The sequence below is a fragment of the Onychostruthus taczanowskii genome, unplaced genomic scaffold, assembly GCF_017590055.1.
Source record: "Onychostruthus taczanowskii isolate IOZ18803 unplaced genomic scaffold, ASM1759005v1 scaffold6, whole genome shotgun sequence".
In the NCBI taxonomy this organism is placed as follows: Eukaryota; Metazoa; Chordata; class Aves; order Passeriformes; family Passeridae; genus Onychostruthus; species Onychostruthus taczanowskii.
Genome location: NW_024503679.1, coordinates 15,155,663 through 15,178,658, shown reverse-complemented (window position 1 = coordinate 15,178,658; position 22,996 = coordinate 15,155,663). Strand labels below are relative to the sequence as shown.

General features: G+C 38.8%; 1 protein-coding gene across 8 annotated transcripts in view; it reads right to left on the bottom strand.

The window, feature by feature from the left end:
* LRRC28 (leucine rich repeat containing 28) overlaps positions 1-22,996 on the bottom strand; it is a 48,588-nt gene that overhangs the window by 7,241 nt on the left and 18,351 nt on the right. For 3 of the 8 annotated variants that reach the window (XM_041418636.1, XM_041418635.1, XM_041418637.1), the window contains 2 exons: positions 9,211-9,417; positions 2,921-3,023 (listed from right to left, as the gene is read on the bottom strand). In XM_041418636.1, the coding sequence (XP_041274570.1) occupies positions 2,921-3,023; positions 9,211-9,417 (310 nt within the window). Of the gene's footprint in view, positions 1-2,920; positions 3,024-9,210; positions 9,418-11,935; positions 12,056-14,180; positions 14,230-20,919; positions 20,976-22,996 lie in introns of those variants that run through there. The other 5 variants (XM_041418639.1, XM_041418640.1, XM_041418641.1 and 2 more) reach the window with 5 other exon arrangements.

The following is a 22,996-nucleotide window of genomic DNA, read 5'->3' as shown; positions in this document are numbered from 1 at the left end:
CTACTGGGTGATTCTGTATTACACCTTTCCCCATTCACAGGGTTCCCTTGGAGGGCATGGGGTGGGCAGATGAAGGAAAAATAAAAACAACAGCCATACTGTAGTGGGAAGATATCCTAGTAAGTCTAATAGCCTTGCCCTTCCCAAATCATATATGGAAAGGGAAGGTTATTTGGATCCAAAGAGAGAAACTTGTAGTAAAAATAATAACTCTTTACGTGATCCCTGTTGCAAGCGATCATACCAGAGAGACACGCATAGGAAAATTCTACTAAGAGGTTGGGGAAGTCAACAGGGGAATTGGAATTGTTTATGACAACTGAAATTTGAAGCCAAGAGCAACTTGTTAGGGCCAGTCCTAACAAATGGAACAGAAACACAAATTTGTCAGCCTTCCCAGATACTAGACCTAAAACAGAGGTAACCACTCTCAACCTTATCAGATGTGAAAGAAGTCTCATAGTACTTCTCTGACAACAAAGAATCTCATCTCTTCTGATTAAAGGAGAAACAGCCCAGAGAAACAACCAAAAAAGAGCAGCATCAAACAGCAAGCAAGTCAATAAGCCTCTTGCTAAATATTTAATACTTTCCCATTAGTGAGGTTAAAACCTAAGTGGGAATTCAGAGATCCAGTATTCCAATGATCCATTCCCAATGAGTTAGTTATCACAATAAATAAATCTATCATGTTGTATTTTCAAGCTGAATAACCCCTCACCAACCTCACTAAGGAACAAACCCTGAACTCACTACAGCCTCTGCAGTTCAGAGCTGGGACATTTGGTCTACTTCATGTAAAGGGTGAGGCTATTAATGCCACACACAAAATCCATGGAGGTTAAAAATTGGAATAGAGGATGGTCTAAACAGCTGGGGGAAAATAGGAGCTGCAGAAGCCTGGTGGATAAATAAGTGAGAGGAAAAAAAAGCTGAGACCACCTATTGGCTGCCTTCAACAAGACTGACAAATCCCTAACTGGGGACTATGAAATCCAATCTGCAAAAAATAAGATCAAAATTTATTTTGAGTGCTGAGATCATCACCTCTCATATAAAAGACTTTTTTCAGTCAGTCTGACTGCAGGATGCCCAGACAGAGATTCAATACTTACACAAGGCAATTTATATTCTATTTTCAGAAATCAAGCTTTATGTCAGTAACAGCAGCTTGTCAGATTTTATTCTCCAGTGGAGGGCCAGACAGAGCACTAAAGCCTGGATCTTCAACTCTTGCCTGACCCATGAAAACCTTAGCCTGGTTACTAATGCTTTCTTGGAAAGAACACAGAAATTCTTCACATGACCATTATTACACAATTTTAAAGTCTCTCAGCACATTATCAAATAAGACCTTTCGTTTCTTAACAATATATATGTGCTCTTCTCATACTGAAATTTTTTCTTAAAAATAATCTGTAATGTTTCAAGGCAGTTTCACAACAAAGACAAGAATCTGTTTGGTGCACAAATAGAAACATTTTTCTTACTAGAAATTATCTCTTTTTACTATTCATTATTAAGGAAGAAAATCACTTTTCATTCCACAGAGGCATTACAATAATCAATTTCATTGCAACACTTGCAACTCCTTTAGTCTATTCTAGACCAGATTTTTAAGATCTAGTACAGATTCTATAATTCTGTACTAGATTTATAATATCAGAGACAGTAGCAGGTGGTCTCACCAGCACTGTACATGTAAGAACAGCAAAAAGAACTGGTAGGATCTTCACAAAGGTCAGTGCAAAGATAAAATTCTTTTCACTGAGTATAAAATGAAAACTTAAAAAAAAAAAAGAAAAAAATACATGGTTGTTGTATAAAACCAACTGAAACAGGCAGGACAGTTGGACCATCTCCAGCATTATCATTACTATTTTTGGTCACAGTCGATACAATTCTGTTAAATTTAAGGTCAATTTAATGTCTGTCTAACAATTTACAATCAGTTCTGAAAGAAAAAAGGCTAGAATTTATCCTTCCTGAAAAACAAAATTAGTAAAAGCTTGCGAGTCACACAGTTCAGCAGAACTGTAATCCAACTGCAAGTATTTAAATATCACCAAGCAGCTGACATGGGAATATTAGAAAAACCTTAAAATGCCAAGACTCAGCATCTCCCATATTGCAGCAGAGTGCAGGCTGTAGAGAGGGAATTTATATTTAATGCGAGATCTGCTGAGAGTGAGCATACCAGAAATTTATAATTAGATGGTAATGGGGACAATCCTCTTCTGATCAGTTTTACACCAGTAAGGCTCCATTCATCAGGGGTGCTGATCCTAATTTATGCCAGTGTCAGGGCAGAAAGAATTAAGCCAGTGTCCTACACAGACCACTTTTTTCTTGCATTCTAACCACAAACATGAGACAGCCCAGGATATTTTTAAAATCCACACGTAAAAATAAACCTGTCAATCCATAACTCCTAAAAAAAGTCACTTTAGTTAGTAGGTAGCAAGACCTACAAGAAGCTGATGCTGGGATGCAAAATGAGTGAAGGAGCTGTACACAACTTTTCAAGATATGACCAACAACTTACAGAAATGTGAGCACTTAGAAACAAGGAGATGCTGCAATATATGAAAATTATTTTGTTCTTTCTTTAGTTCTGGAAACTCTGTGAAGCCTACACTTTTGGCCAACTTTTAAAGTCAGCTCTAGACCTTACATTATTATTACAAATTCTTTCAGAGTAACTTCACTGTTATGCCTTAATACTAAAATAGTCAAAAGTCAGCAATTAACACAGAAGATTTATTACAAAAATAAAACAGAGCAGGGAGCTGCAGTAATCCCCTCCAAGTAACATCAACTCTGAATCAATCACAGACACACAAAAAATAACTAGCTGTACCATACAGGAGAAATTTTACAAGGACAGGTACATAAGACATCTGAATTAATTCATACCTACCCACTGCAACCAATGACTTTATTATACAGATAAGATGGGAGGCCTTTCAGGTGAATGTTGTTATCCACATAAACATACTGGAGCTCTCGAGAACGACCTAAATCTGGGTTTAGAAAACAAGGAAAGTCAAGGGGAGAAAGGATGACATAGTGACAATTATAAGCAAAACAATTCTCTTTAATTATAAATAAGCTAATCAGACTCAATGTAAGCAAACATAAATTAGTACTTCTCAGTTGTAAAATTTCAGCCAATGGTTTTATTATGGATGAGCTGAAAAGCTGTTTAGAAGCAAGCATTTCAAATTACTAAAACAAAACAAAGCCCCCTTTCAGAAGCCCTGAAAATCCCATTATAAATAATTAAATTTTAACATTGACAAACTCTGAAGTCAGTTTGAAGAAGCAAAGGGACAATTGATTTCAAATCCTCCGTGCATACTTCAAGTTCATAAGGTCAAACCTGCTTTCATTAACTGGCCTCATGTCAGTGAAATCACAGCTTCTCTATCTTTGGGAAAGTGGGCAAGACAGACACAAGAATGTGCTCTGTCCCCCTCCTCCTCTTCTCCAAGGAGAGATCCTTGCTGGGATTCATTAGCCTTAACCAAATACAAGTGCAGTCATTCAGAAACGAGTCTGTGTGATGCAGTGAATTACAGAGCCCCAGAAAAGACAAAGCATTAAACTGCAGAATGTTAGAAAAGTTGTGGCTGCAATAAATGATCAATATTTCTGCAGGTGTGCTGATTGCATTACTGCTCTTAAAATATTCATGGCTGGTAGTCCAAAGAAGCAAGTACAGCATGATTAAGTAATGCATTCGTGGACTAGAAATCTATCAAGATACCTCTGGATAGAAACATATCAGTATGGATCTATTTTATTTTGCTTAAAAATTAAAATTAAATGGGAAAAATTAGGTTTCTTGGAAGAATTCTCAGAAATGAGAATTTTGCTTATTAGCAAGGTCTAGTGAGTGGTAAAACTGTCTGCTATTAAAATAAGTGAAAAACAAATGAGAGACATTTCAAAAGATACCAAACTGAACTAACCAGAAAAGTCTGAAGGAGTTGTGGACTAGTAAGAAAGCTGATGTGTATGATCAGCTGGGCAGCCCAACTCATCTAACACTCCCATGCCCTTTGAGACACTGGGGTAGGAAAAGGTTTCTATGCTTAGTGCAAAGCACAAACCAGGAGAGCAAAGTCTGAAAGGCTCTGCCCAGGATGGGAGAGCTGTGACCCAGACAAACTGCATCAAGAAAAACACAAATAATCTGTGTGCCTCCCAACTTGTTAAACTTTCATGAGGACCTTAGAGAGACTTAGATAAACAAGCATTTGGCTGCATCAGCCACAGCAAGACAATACTAATATTGACTAATTCTGACTTCCATCTTTATCAGTTACCTTGGCTGGCAGGAATATAAGGGTAACTGGAGAAATGGGAACAGCTTCTGTCCCCTTTGCAATCACGATCAAGAACAAAATAAAAATTAAAACAATTCCCATGATATTTCTATTCAGAAATTCTATTTGGAATACTGATCTCTTATTCCCTACTACAACAATAGGTAATACAAACCCTTCTTTATTACTGAATAGTTTTATTGTACACAAGAGGTCTAAATACCAGTTTAGTGCAGATATTTTGAGTGATCCCTCCCCAGATGTGTGTCCATCTGAAAATATACTGAATCTCTTCAGCTGTCACCCACTTGAATGGCAGCTGTGAGCACCAGAAACCTTAAAAGTTCACGCTGAGGAGTGGCACAATATCAAATCTTTGATATAAAGGACAAGTGATGATACCAACAGAAAATGAAGAGACTCCTTTTCCAAAATAAAAGTGTTAACAGAGAAAAAAAGAGTTTTGGGGTTTTTTTCCCCTTTAACACAGACCCTTGCTTTGCAACAGTCTGTGGGGGTTTCAGGGACCATAATCTGGGCTTTGTTCAAAGCAGAGTCACTGGACATCAAGGGACACATTCAACCATCACATGCTGCTTTGACCCTGTCCCAGAGACATTCCAGCTCCCAGAAGTATCTGCTGCATCCATCAAGTGTCCTCCCTCAGGATGGGAGCACAAATCCCTCTGCTGACTGATGGGCACTGCTGGAGATGCTGCTGAGCATCACCTCAACGAGATGATTTATTTGGGCTCACTATTGCAGGGCTGAAAATAGTTTAGTGAAGTTCTGGGATATTTTTAGATGAAACAAAACCCCATTGTTATCCTACAATGAATAAAAATACTGCAACACAGAGGCAATATAACACCATAAAATATTGTAAGGCTGGTGAGGAATCAGCCAACACAATTTAAAGCAGGTAGCAGGTGGATGGGGACATGTAATATTCAGAGAATATTCCCTTGTGTTGCAGAAGCCAGTTAGACTAAAACCAGCAGGAAACTATGTGTTGCTGGGGTAGCTTGAATGTGCTACTGTTTAACTTATTAATTTAGAGAATGGCAGAAAATTTTTAAAAGAGGCTCATCTTGCTGGTTTCTACACAGATGTATGCAAATGGGCTGAAAATCAGGCAAGTCAAAAAAAGCCCTAAAGCTGTTCTTTTCATATGCACTGAGAGGGGGGAGTGAGGCTGCATCTCATCTCTTCCCTCTGTCTTTATCTTATGCTATGTTTAGATTCTAAGTTCTGAGTTGACTGCATTTCCTAGGTAATTAAAGCAAATTTTTGGATGTTAGACAAAATATCTCAGTAGGAAAAATTCAATTCCCAAAGCCAAATAGCCTGTAACTATAAATGTTCCTTTGATAGAGTTTCTTTGCATTAAATAACCAAGCATCTTCTAGACTACAAAAGATTTTTTCCCAGTTTCAAACATTATCCATAAAGTTTAAATTTTAATAAATCATCACTTTGAAAGGCTCTTTGTATCCCATCCACATTAATTTTTATGTCTTATATCGGCCAACAAATATTGTTAAAAGTTGCTTCTGAAGAACTCGGTGCAACAAGGAAGCTGCCCATCTCTGAAAAGGCTAAAGCTACAAAGAAGGTTTTCATGTGGCTTTTGCAAGCACTGTACTGTGTCTAAAACATTTCCACTTTCCTCCTTCCAGCCTCCCAGATCAAAGACCTCTCTCCCAGAAATGACCAAATGCCATGAGTCCTGAACAAACCCCAATTCTATTTTTTTTTCTTTTTCTCCCTCTTTTTTTTTTCCTTTTTTTTTTTTTAACCTCAGGGCCCTGGCATATGCATTCCACATGGCTGAAGATGGAACAAAAGCTCTTGTGTGGCTGCACTGATGCTCTTTTAACCATACTGTGAGGGCATGGACACAAAAGCAGCATATACTGAGGTAGAATAAGACCTTTGTTTACTGTGCACTGATAATTACTAGACCCATTTTCTGAAGAAAAAGTGCACATAAACCCTCAAATAAAGTGATATAATACTGAATATTTGCTGTCATAACATCCCCTGTACTGCCAGTACACTTGAGAATTTATGGCCTATTTTAATTATATTTGTATTTTATTACACAAATGATTTTTATTTTTGCAGTGTCATCAGATTCACATTTCTGCTTGCAGTGGAATTTGTTTTCAGGCACTGGAGCACTCGGTAATGCTAAAAATTTAAAGTTAATTTTCTATCAAAAGATAATTTATGTTGTAAGTAGATTGATATACAATGATCAGCAGATTTCTAAGACCATTTAGTAAGGGAGCATGAAGTTACCATGACAATAATACAACTGTTCAGGATGCAGCTTCCAGTCCAACTTATACATAGAATTGCTGGAGTTGTTCTTAAAAATTAGTTCATTAGGAAGACCCAAAGGCTGAGATCCATGGTGTCTCATTTCTTTCAGTATAAACTGAAATACTCACAACTGAAAAATTATTTTTACAAAACACTGGCATATTCAAGATTTAGGTGTATTCTGCAAAACAAATTACTAATTCACTGTTGTTTACCCATCTGCTTGTTTATGGTCCTGTTCTGAAAGTCAGGGAGTGGGATCAGGCATTTTTGCTGTATTTTTAAACTAATTAACAGTTAGTGTTTTTCCCAAGACACATGTGCCTGCAAACATGTACAGGGTAAAGAACCTCCAGATCCCTGTCCAGCAGGGCTGTGCTGCTGCTGGAATAAACCTTGCACCCATCAATCCAGGAACAGGAAAATGCAGATTTCCACTACACTCAACAAGAGGCTCTGCTGGCAGCTACGAGGGACAAACTTGGACAAGGCAGAATGGACTCCTGGTTGACAGAGTAGATGTCACCCACCACGTGAAACAAATGCAGTAAATAATGCTTTAAAAAGCATTAAGCAATTTGTTTAAACTGCATTTATTTTAACATGGACACATCTAATAAAAAAACAAACAAAACTCAACCATTCTGTCAGGAGACGAATAAATTCTCTGCTTTTCAACACAGCTCCCTAACTGCAAAAAATTGTTTTGACAATATTTGCTTGACTATCACTTGAAAGTATTTCTGCAGTATTTTTCACCATTATTTAGCATCCTTATCAGTCATTAACTGGTAAAGTGAAGTTGGATGTAAGAATACACACAAAAACCCCACCAGCCAACATGTGCAGCAAGCAGAAGTAATGCTACAATTATGCCTTAACTTCAGCAATACTCCAAGACAAATATTTTCCAAGCAACAGAAGATAGATTTAATCTTTTTGCTTTTCAATGCACTCTCTCTTCTACTTTATTTCATCACATCTTGACCACTCTGAAGCCTTCTGATTCTTCAGAGGAAGGATTAAACATTTACATTTATACTGTGCTGCTTTTCCTCTGAACTCTAGGATTTATGATTCAGTTTCATATCCACAGATAGCAAATTATCTCCAAATGTTCTCCAGTGAGTCACTATTAAGAACTACTGAACAAGGTCAATTGACAGTCTTTGATGTTTCCCGTTATTTTAAAAGTTCCTTTTGAATGTTTTGAATTTGAGTCTAAAAATAAAGAAAAAAGAAGGTGTGTCATTATATTAGAGATTTATTTCCTCCTTTTGAACTTAAAACTCTGGCAGATCTACGGCTCATCCAGGTCACGGCTCGCTCACAGGTACGCTACCAGTGCAAAAGTAGCAAAAACTTTTATCCTTTAAAATTTCACATCTCATCTTACTGAATTTTTGCAAAATTAAAATTGTTTAACTTCCTCTCTCATGGGAGTTAAAAATATTTGCCAAAATAAGGGAAGGCAATTTGCTTGTTTTAGTACTGTGGAATCTGCATGATGCATCCTGGAACTCGTTTTCTCATTTATATAATGACATATGCTGGGACATAACTGCAACACTTTGTCTGGAGACATTATTTGCACTTACTTTCCAGTAATAAAAGCTGAGGTGATAAAAAATTCAGAAAGATCAGTAAGTTCTTTAAAAACTGAACTGCTAGTACTGAAAAGATTAAGTTAAACCTATACAACGTAATTAATTTAGAAATTATGATCTCATTTTTAGCAATCTCAGTTTCCAGCTTCTTTCCAATGTGATTATCATAACTTAATCTGCACCTAATTAACACCAAACTCTGTATTCTTGAAAAAGTATTAATGGTTTCTCAGATGGCAGGGCAGCTCTGCATGTGTGTCTGTATCTCAGCTGAGATTACCCCGTGGCAGGGCTGAAAAGCGACAAGTTCAGAGAAGAAGATTTGCTTTCCCCAAAGGGAACACACAGTGACTGCCCCCAACAAACCCCCACACACTGACTGCACCTCCCACTCCTGACCTGCTTCCACTCTTCCCAACTTTCAAAAGGGCTGAGCAAAAGGCACATCAATTCCTCCCTGGACTACTACTGTGGAAATGTTGATGGATGCCTGTACACAGCACAAACTAAACCTGCACTGGATTATGTGGTACTGACACTCCTAATGCTGAAAAGTAATTTATATGGAGTTACTGGGACTCCACAACAAGTTTTAAACCCTAGTTGAGGAATCTTAGTTAAATCATCATATCCAGCAAACAGAAACAGATCATTACCCAAAGTGGTGGAACTCAGATTACACAGTACTATATTTAAGCACATAATTTAAACTTTTTTCCCTCAGTTAGCTAAAAATAAAGCAAATTTGATAGCTTTAAAAAAAACCACGAAACCTTAACCTGCATTTTTTTTATTAACATATTTTCCAACAATATGATCCCTGTGACAGCTCCAGAAACAGAGTCTGCGGGGACCACCAAAGAAACTCACTTGTTGTTTTGTTTTTAACTTCTGGGGGCGGGCAGCTTGTTCTGCTGTCTCCCACCCCCCAGGTGGGCACTCACCCAGGGGCAGGAATGCCAGGCGGTTGCCAGCCATGGAGAGCTCGTTGAGGCTGGGCAGCTGGCACAGGTGGCGGGGCACAGACCACAGGTGGTTCCTGTCTGCAGTCAGGTACTGCAGGGAAAGGCACATGTGCAGCCTCTCGGGTAACGTCATCAGGCGGTTGGTGGAGATGTCCAGAGTCTGCAGCTCCCGCAGGTCTCCAACCTCTGCACAACAGGCAAGGGGAATTGTAACTACTTTCACAAAAAGCCACCACAAAAACCCCTCAGATAAATTAAAATCAAAGTTCATCAGCAGTTTTTTTGTAGATACTTTTTTGTAGATACTGTTCTATCAGTCCATGTTGAGAACTGATACTGATTGATGCCTTGTGAAGGCTGACCTAGAACAGAGGCTGGATGGAGTTAAAAAATAAAGTAGGGATTTATTAAAAGGATCTCCTCAATGGATCCACCTTGGGCAGCACAAGAGCCCAGCCAGGGCTGCACCCAAGATGAACCAAAATGGTCACAAAGTGCACAACCACTCACGGGGTCTCACATTTTTATAAGTTTTAGTCCATTAGCACACTGGAGTTAATTTTCCAATTCCAGCTTCAGCCCATGAAGTCCCATCCTGCTTGTTCCTCCCTCTCCAGCCCACGGTGTTTGTGCTCTTGGGCTGAGATTTGGATCATTTGTCCTTGATGCCCAGCTGGAGCAGGAATTGTTTTGTCTCCCTGCTCTGTGCAGAGCTCACTATCCCCTAATGTGAAGCTCAGTCCCACACACTAAAGCAGCACAGAATGTGAAAAATATAAAAGCTAAAACCTGAGGCATCATGATAATCTCCATCATCTTCATGTATCAAAAAAGATTTGGAACATGAAGGTGAAGGAGATTATCAGTACCAGTTAGGAACCTTTATCAGTATTTCAAGTATGATATCTTTTACAGAGCATTCCTGAATTGGGACAATTACTACTGTCAAAATATCAAGCATTTTCCTAGTCCTAAAACAGAATGAGGGAAAAAAAAAACCCAAACAAACCAAAATGCAAGCAAAAACACATTACAAAGCTTGCTGATATTGAGAGTGTTTTGCACAACCCCAAACTCAGGAAAATTCAAATTATATATTTTTTTAATTATTGAGGATGCAATTACTTAAGATTCTCTTGCAAGAAGAGTTACAAACACATGCATAGCACTTCTTGCTTAGTGACAGTCTTTCACCCAGCCTGCTTGGGAAAAACAGCTCTGTCTTCATGATACAGTTCAGAAGGGCTAGTTTAAATTAGAAAAGAAATTTCTTAATAAACTGTGAGTGATATTGTTATATTATATTGCAGGAAGATATTTCACCAAGTTCTATCTACCACTGCAATAATTACAGCATCTAGAAGTTTTTGGTTTTTTTTATTTCAATAATTTAAAAGTTGATTTTGTGTTTCAAATAGTATTGTATATTTTTTTAGATAGGTAACAAACTAAATTCTTAAAAATGTGTAAAGCATGATCACACAAGAAGCCTCACTTTTGTAAAAGTGTTTTCCCTTGTGTCTGGCCTGTGAAACAGGATGCAGGACTGACTGACAAATACATTCAAAATATGTTAAGCAGCCCTGCAAGTTACCTCATTGTTTATTTAGTTATTCTTTTACAGTTACTCTAAAAACTGGATAATTCTATATATTATTTCCCTCAAACAGGAGGAAACCATAACATTTCCCCCAACCTACAGAACAGTTTTGCTTTGTTTTAAAAATACTTCACAGCAATGGAACCAACTCATGAAGTGCTCTGTGCCCCTAAAACTTGCTGCACTTCTCAGCATCTTGCAGACCCAAATGTACTTTGCTCTCAGCTGAATGAAACCAGCTCTTGCATCTGAGAGCTGCTAAAACAAGATTCACTAGAATCTTCTTCTACACTGAAAACACCAGACAATCTACACAATCCACAATCTGTACAATTTACAGCTCTATCACCCAGATCTTTTACAAAGATATAAATAGGGTAACACTGTTTAAGTTAAAGTTAAACAGAACCTGTTGTGCCCTTAAGCTCTCTGCAGCAGGAGCAAGAAAATTCACTGTTCCTTGAGTTCTGAGGTTGCACCTTGTATACTACACACAAAGAAGGAAACAAAACACTGGGTTAACCCAAGCTGTCTTCTACACAATGGGAAAAAAGTTCACCTTGGGAGAAACTGCTATAAATGTTACTTTCAAGACTGGAAATATGAAAAGCAAAGAAAGGGAAGTTGTAATTCAGTATTAGAGATTTTCACACAAGTAATCATTAAACAAAATGCACGTGCACATTTAGAGGGAGTTTCTGCCCACTGCAAACAATCCCAGCATCAACTACAATAAAGACTCAACCACACAGTTTAGGCATCCTTTTAGAAATATTACTGACAGAAGCAGCTGCTATACACAGATGATCACATTCTTCAAACCTCTCAGCTTTGATGTCAACAGGAGCAAGCTTTACTTGAAAAGGTTTGTTTTTTTTTTTTAATACAGGATTGAAAATAAATGACAAAAGCAAAATAATCACTACTAAATAGCACAAGACTACTGTGCAAAAAGAACTGCAGCAGATCTCATTTCGAAAGAGTTTTATATTCATCACAAAGCCATATGCTTGAAAACAGTGACAGGAAAAGAGCCACCTACATTCAGCCAAACCACTGACCACATGCAGTCAATAATAGGCCCAGCTATTTTCATGCACTAACCTTTTTCTCTGCCACTAAAAACAGTTCTCTAGTTCAGTTTAGGTCCAAAATCCCATAAATGTTACGGTTGGCAAAGCTGGCAGAGTTTCAAAGGCATTGCTAGAATGATATGTTTCAAATCTAAGAGGAAATAAAAGTATTCTCACTTTATCCTTCATCCAAAAAACACATACCCAAAACTTCATCCTCTCTACCTTAATCTCCCAATGCATACCAGATGTAAACATCCACTTTCAACATCTAGTGCCACATGTAGCACAAACACCCACTGACCCACAGTGAAGTTTAAGACTAAGCCAAACAACAAAGTGCCATCCTATTAAGGATATAACCCTCATATTAAAGATATAACCCCCAGACTCCCCACCATAGTGCTCACAGCTCAGTTTGAAGAACATGCTCAGACACTTACTAATGACACTAAATTGGTTTTCATCTCATTAAAGTGAAGGGAAACAATTAAGAGGAATAACACAAATATAAACAGTCCATTAATAAGTTTTTCAAGCTTTTAGTTACTAAATACTATTATCATTGCTTTTAAAGTCTTGCAGCATAAATACTGCAGGAAGTCTTGGCTAACAAACACAGTGAAAGACTTGCAAATCTCCCTCTTGCTGTCAGCTCATCAAGCACTAGGATATAGCAGAGGTGAACTTTGGAAATTTACAGCAGATCCAGAAAAGAAAATGGCTATCCCCAAACAAAAAGAGCTGACAAAGGGACTTTCAGAGATTCCCCCAGCACCCCCAAGGGTAAGAAAGAGACAAGCATTATACATCACCATTAGACCACATTGAGGAGTTCCAATTACATTTAAATGAAATTCATAAAAGTGTGATTTAAAATTTATATTAGCTCTAGGGTTCACACTATCAAAATCAACACAGCAGAGCACTGAGCCCCATTCTGATACCAGAAGCCAGAAAAAAACCCAACTCCTCAGTAGCTCTGCCACCCCCCAGCTCAGGAGGACACAGATTTGCGCAGACAGAGAGAGCCCAAACGTGACATTCCCGTGCTGGTTCGTGGACTCGGGCGTTTCATCCGTGTCCATCTGCAGGGAGTGCTGCCAGCACATGGAGCTGGGCAATCCCATATGGTCCCAATGTGCACGCAGGAGGGGCTGACAGACTGGGAACCCAACACCCCCCGACACCACGGAAATTCAGCGCAGGCTCCGCACCCAGCGCCCTCCTCCAGCCTCTGAGGGGCCCTGCGGTGCCACAGAGCCACAGAGACCCACACAGAGCCACAGAGACCCACACAGAGCCACAGAGACCCACACAGGACCCACAGAGAGCCACACAGGACCCACAGAGAGCCACACAGGACCCACAGAGAGCCACACAGGACCCACAGAGAGCCACACAGGACCCACAGAGAGCCACACAGGACCCACAGAGAGCCACACAGGACCCACAGAGAGCCACACAGGACCCACAGAGAGCCACACAGGACCCACAGAGAGCCACACAGAGCCACGCTGGACCCGCACACGCCATGCTCTAAAACTGGGGAATTAATTTTATCCTTTTCTCCTTTGATAATATGCAGAGTCAGAAGAGATCACTCAGCTCTAAAAAGCCCTTGCATCTGTTGTATGAGCTCTCCCAACTACTTGGAAAAATGGAAAAGTGAACTGTCCTCTTGTGTGTCAGGGTTTTCAGCAAAAAGGTGCCATATAGATCTGGCCCCCAACACAATGAAAAAAGAAACATCAACATACCTTTAATATTTTTCTTTTAAAAAGTGAAACCAGGAAAGGATTTCAGGGAATGTCCAAAATCATTGACCTTCTAACAAAATGGACTGTGTTTATATAAACATAACTAGCATCAAGAAAAAAAAAATTCTGATTCAGATGGTTTAAATGCCAGTTTTTCAAATTAATTCCCATGGTTTTACGTGAAGGAAACAAAAAAAAAAACACCAAACCATCTGGAAATAAGCAGCCTATACAACATAGAGTAATTGCCAAAGGCAATTCAAACTTCCTTAATCTTTTCTGGGGGTACAGACCTCACCAGCTGCATGACCCAAAAATAACCAACAGTTTTTCTTTACATTTCAAGGGTAATCCCACCTTTCCCTGATGGGCCATAAACCAAAATTTCATCCAAAGATATATGAAACACATACACAGTTGGATTTGAGTGTATGGGAGGGAAAGGTTTACTTTAAATCTGAGTCCTTATATCCCAGTAAAGTTAAAAAGGGGGACAGGAAAGGGCTACAGACCTACCTGCATGAGAATGCACCTCAAAGCAGGATATTAAGGGAAAGTAGAGAACCTACAAGGAATGGAAAAAGGGACTGATCAGCAAAGACAGCTGGCACTTCAGAGGTCAGGCTGCAGAGGTTAAATGCAAACTGCCAGGAGGCCAGGAAAATGGGAACTCACAGACAAACAAATGGTTTCTCAACAAGAAATTAAGAGCAAGAAATGAAGAACTGATGTCAACAAGGAGTAGAAATTAGGAGGACAAACCAAATATTAAATTAGCTTTTTGCATCATTTTTTCCTGTAAGAATTATGATGTGTATGAGGACAGAGACAGAATACCTCATGGGAACAAGGACAAAGCACTGCAAATTACCACATCCATTACTAAAATGAAATGAGGCTGCTTAAAAAAAATTACCATCCCAGAATACTGAAAAAAAAAAGAAAAAAAAGAAAAAGGGTTATATATCAAAATTGCAGATTTGGGCACGAGGGTTCTCAATGAATAGGACATTTTCTGCATTAGCAGCCTAGGGCTGGAGAAGAAATGTAGAACCTGTTAATGTGAGCTCATTGCTCCTCAGCATCTCATAACAACTGTTCTAAGGGGAAAGAGCACCCAAGAGTAACCAGTGACTGCAACATAAATAGAAAGCAGAATAGAAATGCAGCCCAGATCTTCTCAAATGTAAATCATGTCATAATGGTTTATCTTTGATGCAATTTCTTAGTTAATGGTAACACATGAGAATCACACCTCATGGTAAATTACTGGGATGGAGAAAATATTACCAGTGGTGGTGTTCCTCGAGGGTCTAACTTGTTTAGACTTCCCATTTTGCACCTGGGTAAAAAATATTAGGTTTCAGGTTTCTGTCAACCCAAGTATTTAAAGTAGTAGTAATGTGGTAGAGAAGCAAATTGTCATACAGGAGGAAAAGCAAGAACTTCTAGACTTAAGGGGTAGAAATGGAAAGAAAAAGAACAGAAGATTGTAATAAAAAAGAACAGAAAATCATGATAAGAAGGTCCTACAAGTCAGGGCTCTGCTTGAAACAGTGAAGGAGGAGAGGGACTGGCTACACTTGCTCCCTCCCAAAGGGCAATTTCACCCTACTTCACTCTTGAAATAATGTTTAAATCAACTTCCACGAACCTGAGCACAAGATGTATTTCCTTATTAGACCTGTAAAACTACGCACCAGCGAGGAAAAATGTTTGAAGTCTTCCATACTTAACAGAACTTACTACCTGTCCCACTAGAAAAAAAAATCCAAGTCTATCCATGCCATGAATTTCAAGTGGATACTATTATCAACTGAAAACTGTAAGAGACAGGAAGTGTAAGTCTAAATTGCTGAGAGCTTGATGGAGAAGATCTCCTTTAGATCTGCTCTGGGATGTCTCAGGAGGACTTAAATAGACTTTAAGATGGTTAAAATAAATTAAATAGCCTATTATATATTACATTACATTTATTGTCCTACCACGCAGCTCACATTCCATAGCCTATAAAAATTAAATTTTCTAGCACAAATTGACACTTAAGGTAGACCTGTGCCATCTTCAAACAAGGAAGTTTAACCATAACTGAAATTGGTATCATTAGATTTAAGGACAATGAAAGGGGCAGGCAAATTGAATCCCATTTACATTTTGACACTGCTGCATGCAGCTCTTTCTCAGTATTGTTGGTGAGAGAGCTTGAAAAGTGGTCTGTAAAGTTTAACAGACCTGAAGATGATTTTCCTCATATTTCTCCCATAGAGGCTAATATTTGCTTAGTTTTTTAAAGGAAGAAGAAAAGGAGGTACTGAAAGACATCTTGTGATACTGCAGCAACTGTTTCATGAATAACTCACTTTTAAATAAGGTGCTCAAAGAGTTCAAACCCATAAAAATTCTATGGAAGAAGAAAGCCTCTATCCCAGCTGATCAAACTTCAATCTATTAATTTCAAAGCAATGCTTAGGGCTGCATTTCACACAAATATTCTGTCTGTAAAGAACAGGGGAAAAGATTTTTCTGGGGCAGGACAGTCTTTGTGAATGAACATAGTCACGTAACAGCCCTCAAAGCTGTTCCCAATTCTTGGTTTCACCTACTTCAGCCCTAAACTACATTGACTCTTCTCCAAAACACTTAAGAAGCAGACAAAGCCCAAAACCAAGTGAAAAATACATACTTCTGCTGAACATACCAAAATAGAATTTTTTTTTCCCCCCCTCAACCTTGCTAAATGTCACATGCAAACTTAGAACCAATCTTTATTTATTTTGTGCCATCATTCACAAGCAAAGGTGAGAAAAGTGGCTCCATGAAGTCCAACCTTGCTAAACAGTAATTTTAGGTCAGCTAAAAATGGCTGAAAATAGACATCAGGTATGAGGGTCTCATTAAGTCAAATTCTTCTAAAGGTCAGTGGTTCCCCATCTTACACCACAATTAAACTTCAGTTAACAGAACTGGCAGCTGTCTGAATGCCATGGGCCCAGCACTGTGCTTCTCTCAGCACACACACAGAGCACAGATCCACAGTGGTTATTAGCCCATATTTCCTCTCACTGCAGGTCTGGAATTACATTTTTGTCCACAATTTGATGGTTTCAATGAGAACAGTTAGGATAAACCAGATGATAAAAATACCAGAAATTATCATACACGAGAAAAGTGGAAAAGGTGGGAGGAAGGGCAAGAGGAACAGAGAGAGGAAAAAATTGTTTATGCACAAAGGTAACTCAAGGCCATGAAACTATCAGGTTTGCTGTTTTCTTGGTTTGGGGTTTTTTGTTTGTTTGGTTGGTTTGTTTTTTCAGAAGACAACCTATCCTTTCATTCTGCTCTGGTGTGCTCTGCCTATTTCATTGCCCCACAGCAAGGTACTGTTGTTACACAAACAAGAGATGTGAAATTAATGTATTAATATTATTCTATGGTTTCATTAAATGATACCTCAAATTTTGACTAGAGCAGCCAAAATTAAGTATAAAGAGTCAAAATAGTACTTTATCAAATATATTGCTTGAAAAATTCTGCTAGCACTCTACAGAAAAACTCTCTTATTTATGGAGTTTTTCTGCTGTTATCTTTCCATTGAGGAGCAGCTGTTTTCCTTTTTCTGGGTGGTAAGAACATAAACAAAAGTGACATGAATAAAGCATGAGACCTGTTATGTTTCTCTTGTTTTGTTTATGTCTGATATCTTTATTGCTGCACATCGTCCATGATTCAGTGTGCACTAATATCAATACATGGAAAGGGGGGGGGAAAGCCTTCCAGAAAAACTCTGTGCATAAAATTCAGAGCTGATGATGCCAGACAGCTGAAGATGGCTCCTTAAATACAACAAACCAGTACTGAAACCAAGGCAAACAAAAGGAGCATCCTAAGGAGAGATTAAGGACAGCTCAGGAAGCCACAGAGACAAGGCTAGTCCTGGCTGTAAATTCTAGGACAGCTTTCTTCCTTTCTTCGTCCAAGGAACAACTTGAGATCAACACAACAGAGTGGTCTCTCTGACAAACACAGATTAGTGGCTTCTAACTCATTACAGCACTGGTGTCTAAATAATCCACACAAAGACCAATCTGTTGTGACTGTTGCTATCAACTGTTTCCAGCCAACTCACAACAGACACATCTTTCTTCTTCTTGAGGTTAGTTAGGGTTTTTTTCCTTCCTCTCCACCAAATGCATAACAAAAGCAATAGGTCCAGGTTCAATTTTCATCTTTCAGTGGAAAGTACTGTTGTAGCAAGGCAATTTATGGCTCACTCATTGTACTACTAGGAGACAGAACACCCTTCCCTGAGGGTCAAATTTGGCCTTCGTAACAAAAAGATGCAACTATAAATTTGTGTGGGATAAAGAAAAGAATCAAAGGGAGATCTTTAGCTTGGAGCCACGTTTACAGCAGTGGAGTCACTATATTTGTTTTTTTTAAAGAATGCTACTGGATGGGACTGTCTTAAGTCCTATGAAAATAAGAGTTCTTCCAGGCCACTGGCAGTTACTACAAATTGCAACAGTAATTACTGGGGAGGGACTGGCTAAACCTTACAGGAAATATTCCCACTATAATAGCCATGGAAACTATAGATCCAGATATCCTTTTCTAGCAGCAGCACCAGGAGATTATCTTGCTCCTTCTCACTGTCCCAGAGACTGTTCAGCTGTCTCTGCTAAACTCAGCAGTCTGGAGAATTCATCAGCCCAGAAGGGGAGGCAGGAGCTGCTATGGTGACACGATTACTACATGAAAAATGCTATGGACCAACTACTACCAGTTTTAAACTAAGATTATCAGTAAAAAAGAAGACATCTGACTTCAAGCAACACTAGCATTGTCCTGATTTTATAAATGCTGAGAGCAACTTTGTCTTAATCAGTGATAGTTTCTGCTGTTTAGTGTTTCAAATCAGCACAAAGTAGACAAGTAAGGCTTGCAATTACACTCCAAACCCCCCACTCAGGTAATTCTGAATTAAATTCCTTTACCTACACAAATAAATAGTCTTAGTTCCTAAAGCTCTCAAATGTTAAATAATTACCAACTAGAGTACACTTGCACTTGCTTGGCATCAAAGCCTTCCATCTAGAATGACAATTTAATGCAGATTTGGACAATGCTAAGGTAAACACATGTATTTATTTTAAATACCACTGCAATAACATTAAGTTAACTGAAATACAGGTATCAAACTCTGTGTGTGTGACATGAACCATGAGAAGGTTAATCTCACATCATACCTCGAGTTCTACACATTCTCTTTACAGGCTTTTTCCATTTAGATTTAGTGTCAGTAAATGATGCATTTTATTTTGCCTCAATTCATTTAATAGAGCAGCTGAGTAAAAACAAGGATGTCAATAACAAGTGGTAATTTAACTCGCTCACAGTGGTATGCAGAAAACTAAATTACACTTGGTCAATACAGTCAAAATTGAAATCAATATATTATAAAATTCTCCTATTGCACAGCATTAACAGTTAGTGTTTGTTCCCTTTCAAAGACTGAATGACTTTGTTCTCCAAGCTTCCCTGAGCACTCAATCCCTACTAGTAAATTGCATTTGCTTAATGCACAAGTAAAATCAACTGCCTGTTAATACTGCTAATCACTGTACATACGTTAGGGAGAGGTTAGGGAAAGAAAGGGAAAAAAACAAGGAAACCAAAGAGACAAAAAAGTACATTCATAGATACCTTTATAAATAAAGACTTTAGAGTTTAAGAGGGAGGCAAGTTAACTTTTAACACCCAGCCCTAGAAACTATAAAAAATAAGCTCCAAGAGTTATTTTTTTTCCTGTCACAAATGTCAATTTAGTACAACCAAAAAAAAAGAAATCTTGCAGATTTCAAATTAGTAAGAGGCTCTATATGAAAAATTACTAGCAAATTAGTTTAGTTAGAATTAACAGATAAATTTATTTTAAAACCATGTCAGTAAATGCAGCAAGCAACCCCCCTGAAAAGCTGGTTTTGCTTGTATGGATTACTTGAACTTGTCTCAGGACCCTCACAAAATAAGTCACTGCAGCAAAACAAAGGTAGAGCTCCCTGGCAGTCCAGCACACTGAAATCACTAAGGCCTCTCTGAGGCAAACCTGGAAACTGCAAAGCAGTTACCACCATTTCTTTTTCACACATTTACAAACTGATGAAAAATTTCAGAGAAAAAACACCTGCAGTTTAGTGTCTGTTCAAAGCTGAGGTTCTCTGAAAGCCTGACTAAACACCACTGAACAGACTGTTGATATTAAAGAAGTTCTCATACTACAGAAAGCTCAACACCATCTGTATAGGAAACATCTTTCTCAAAATACATCCCCACCTCCAAGGTTTGGTCTCAGCCTTATCAATACACATCTGTCTTCACCCGTGTGAACAGCTATTGGCAAACGTTTATGAGAGACGCCCTTACAACTCCCTTGAAGTTCAGTTTTACTTTTGGGTAACAGCTCTAACCCAAAGGCTTTTACAAGTATTTTAAAGAGCATCTGTTTTGAAGTTGCAGAAGCGAGAGGTTCATATATCTCACATGTGTTTGAGCCAGGCAATCAGTAAAGGCTTATCTTTACAATCAGATAATCAGCAGAAGAATTCAGTGATGACAGATGAGTTACAAACCAACTTTTCTTCAATTCCTTTACTTAGGAAGCAGGTCTAAGATTAGGCACTGTACAATTACTTGAGCTGAGGTTAGTTTCTCAGGTATGTCCTCAGTAACAAGTGGTTTCTGTAAGGCCAGTCAGAGGGAGAAGACTTAGTAGAAGTGCCATCATCCTGCTGCCCTCCCGATGGAGACAGGCTGATGCACGCATTGCAAGGGAGAATCTGCCTCCTGCCAGCCCCGGGGGTGCTGCTCAGAACCTGACTGCTGCCAGCCCTAGCACGGAAAAACCCTGGTATCAAATTCCAAAGAAGAGGCTTTGCTGTGCTCTCAGTAAAGGGTTCAGCATGTTGAGGGAAGAAGTTTCAAAAGGAGGGGAATGACACCTTAAAGAAGTTAGAATAACCTACATGATTTTTCTTTTGATGTAGATTTTTTTCTTATGTAAGAATAAAGGTAAAAGATCCTAAAGATTCCTTTTTTGGTTAGACTGGGCTTTTCCTAAAGCACAAAAGCAAACTAAGCCCCCCACACTTTATCATAATAAACACAACAGTGATTACATGAATTTTCACCAGTCCTGATGACAGTTGCACAGCAAAGCAGCCAGACAAGCAAAGAGCCATCACACTTTCTCACTTACCAAGATTATGAGAGATGTCACCAAGAATTTTGGGGATGGGAGGGGATTTGCCAGAGCTACGAACAGAGTAATGATCTATTAAGCTTTATAGCCTACTCTGATAATCCATAAAATTAAAACAACTAGAAATGTTAGGTTTTATAATCTTTACGAATTTCTAGATACATTTATGTAACTAACACCTTCAAACACTCCAAGCAAGAATATACAGAATTACATCCCTGCAAAATGAAATTTCTGGTAGTCGGTTTTTCTACATCTTAGATTCACTTCACAGGAATAAGATAGACCAAAAGCAAGGAAAGATCCTCTACTTCTTCCTCTCATTTGCTGTGCAGACAATAAATTCACACAGAACAAACACCACAAATGGAATAATGACTGAATTCCAACATAACTGTAGCCACTTCCAGGCTGATTTTTTCCTGTGGTATGTAACAGTGTCACAACGAGTCCTCCCCATAAATTTCAAACCCAGGTTTTCAAACAATCAAAATATAAAAAACAAATAATTCTATTTGACCTTCATTATTTAGGTCTGTGTGCCAGGTCTAATCAGTTCTCACAAACACATTCCACTTCTTAAAAACAGACTGTAGAAATACATTTTTCAAACTAAAAGGAACACAACGCATTGTTTTGATGCTACAGCCTGAAGCTCTTTATCTGAGTTTTATCAAAGTATATTCTATCACTGATCAAAGCAGCAATGACAACTTAATGTTCTCTAAAGTTATATATTGCTGTATAAACTTCCCACTTTTGTCTCGTGGCCCCTGGCTCTCTATGACATTGGGGGGACATTCAAAGGTCAGGAGACTTCCTTTCCAAAGTCCTCTGTTCCTAACTGGCAGCTCTATCCACGGCAGGAGTGGGGACAGGAATTCCGGCAGGAGTGGGGACAGGAATTCCATCAGGGCTCTGTTCCCATATACCCTAGAAATCTCAGGTTGTCATTTCTTCTGTCAGATATTTGAATGACAACTTGGTACATGACTGTATCAACTATCTGTCTGTCTAGCAGCATCTCCACATCACCCTATTACTCATTTTATTGTCATCTCAAGACCGCTTCTCACTCTAGTATTAAAATCAATATTTAATCTTAAATTCCTTTCAATTTATTGCTTTGCATATACTACATAATTAGCTTTTAAAAGCAAAGTCTGGAAGTTACTTGGACATGAAACTCTTTCCGTTAAAAAAAAAAAATCTGTATTTTAACAATTCACTGAGAAATCTCAAATTGAGTTTACTAGAAAAATGTTATGCAATTTTATGTTTAATGAACTGTGTCAAAATGAGTTGTACTTAAGACTCCTTATTTAATAAAAAGGCATAAGAACATGCAACACAACTACCACGTTTCCACAGTCATATTAAGACCTCCAACATCTTCACAGGGTTTTAAGCCTCAGATGAATGGTTGTCAGGATTATTTAAAGCACTCTCAACATCTTCAAAATTCCTGCCTACCCCCACAAACAAGAGGAAAACCCCTGGAGAAACGAGGCTTACAGTCACTTGAGAAATCAAGGATTGCCAAGCAGAAGAACAGCCAGGATTTGAGAGGCAGCACCAAATCTCTGAACAATAGAGAATCCAGTTAAATCTGCTCCCATCCTCTCAGGAATGTGAGAATCATCCAAGTAGCCCCATTAGAAGCAGCTCCAACTCCTTTATCTCCTATCTGAGAGCCCTCGAGGGGAACAGCTACGGGGAAAGCCCATGGCCCAGAGCTCAGCAACAGACGTGTCCCTGCAAGGATTCTGATCTTCAGGAGCACCGCTAAGCCACAAGCTCAACAGGCTTGGGAGCACTACCGGCAATAATTAGTTTGGCTCTTCCTGCTCCATCCTGGTTTCACCTACACCTCCATCAGGTTTCTTAGGAGCTCCTCTTCAAAGGAGGGAAGGAACTGGGAGGGGCTGGAGGGGGTAATTCTGTGAGTTTGATGCATGGAAAACTTTCACTAGGATCTCACATGGAACAGAAGGGAACAAATGGCAGCATTGGCCCATTCTCAGAATCCAGCTTCAAAATGAAAAACACGAGGATCTGGGATTTGGAATTGAGA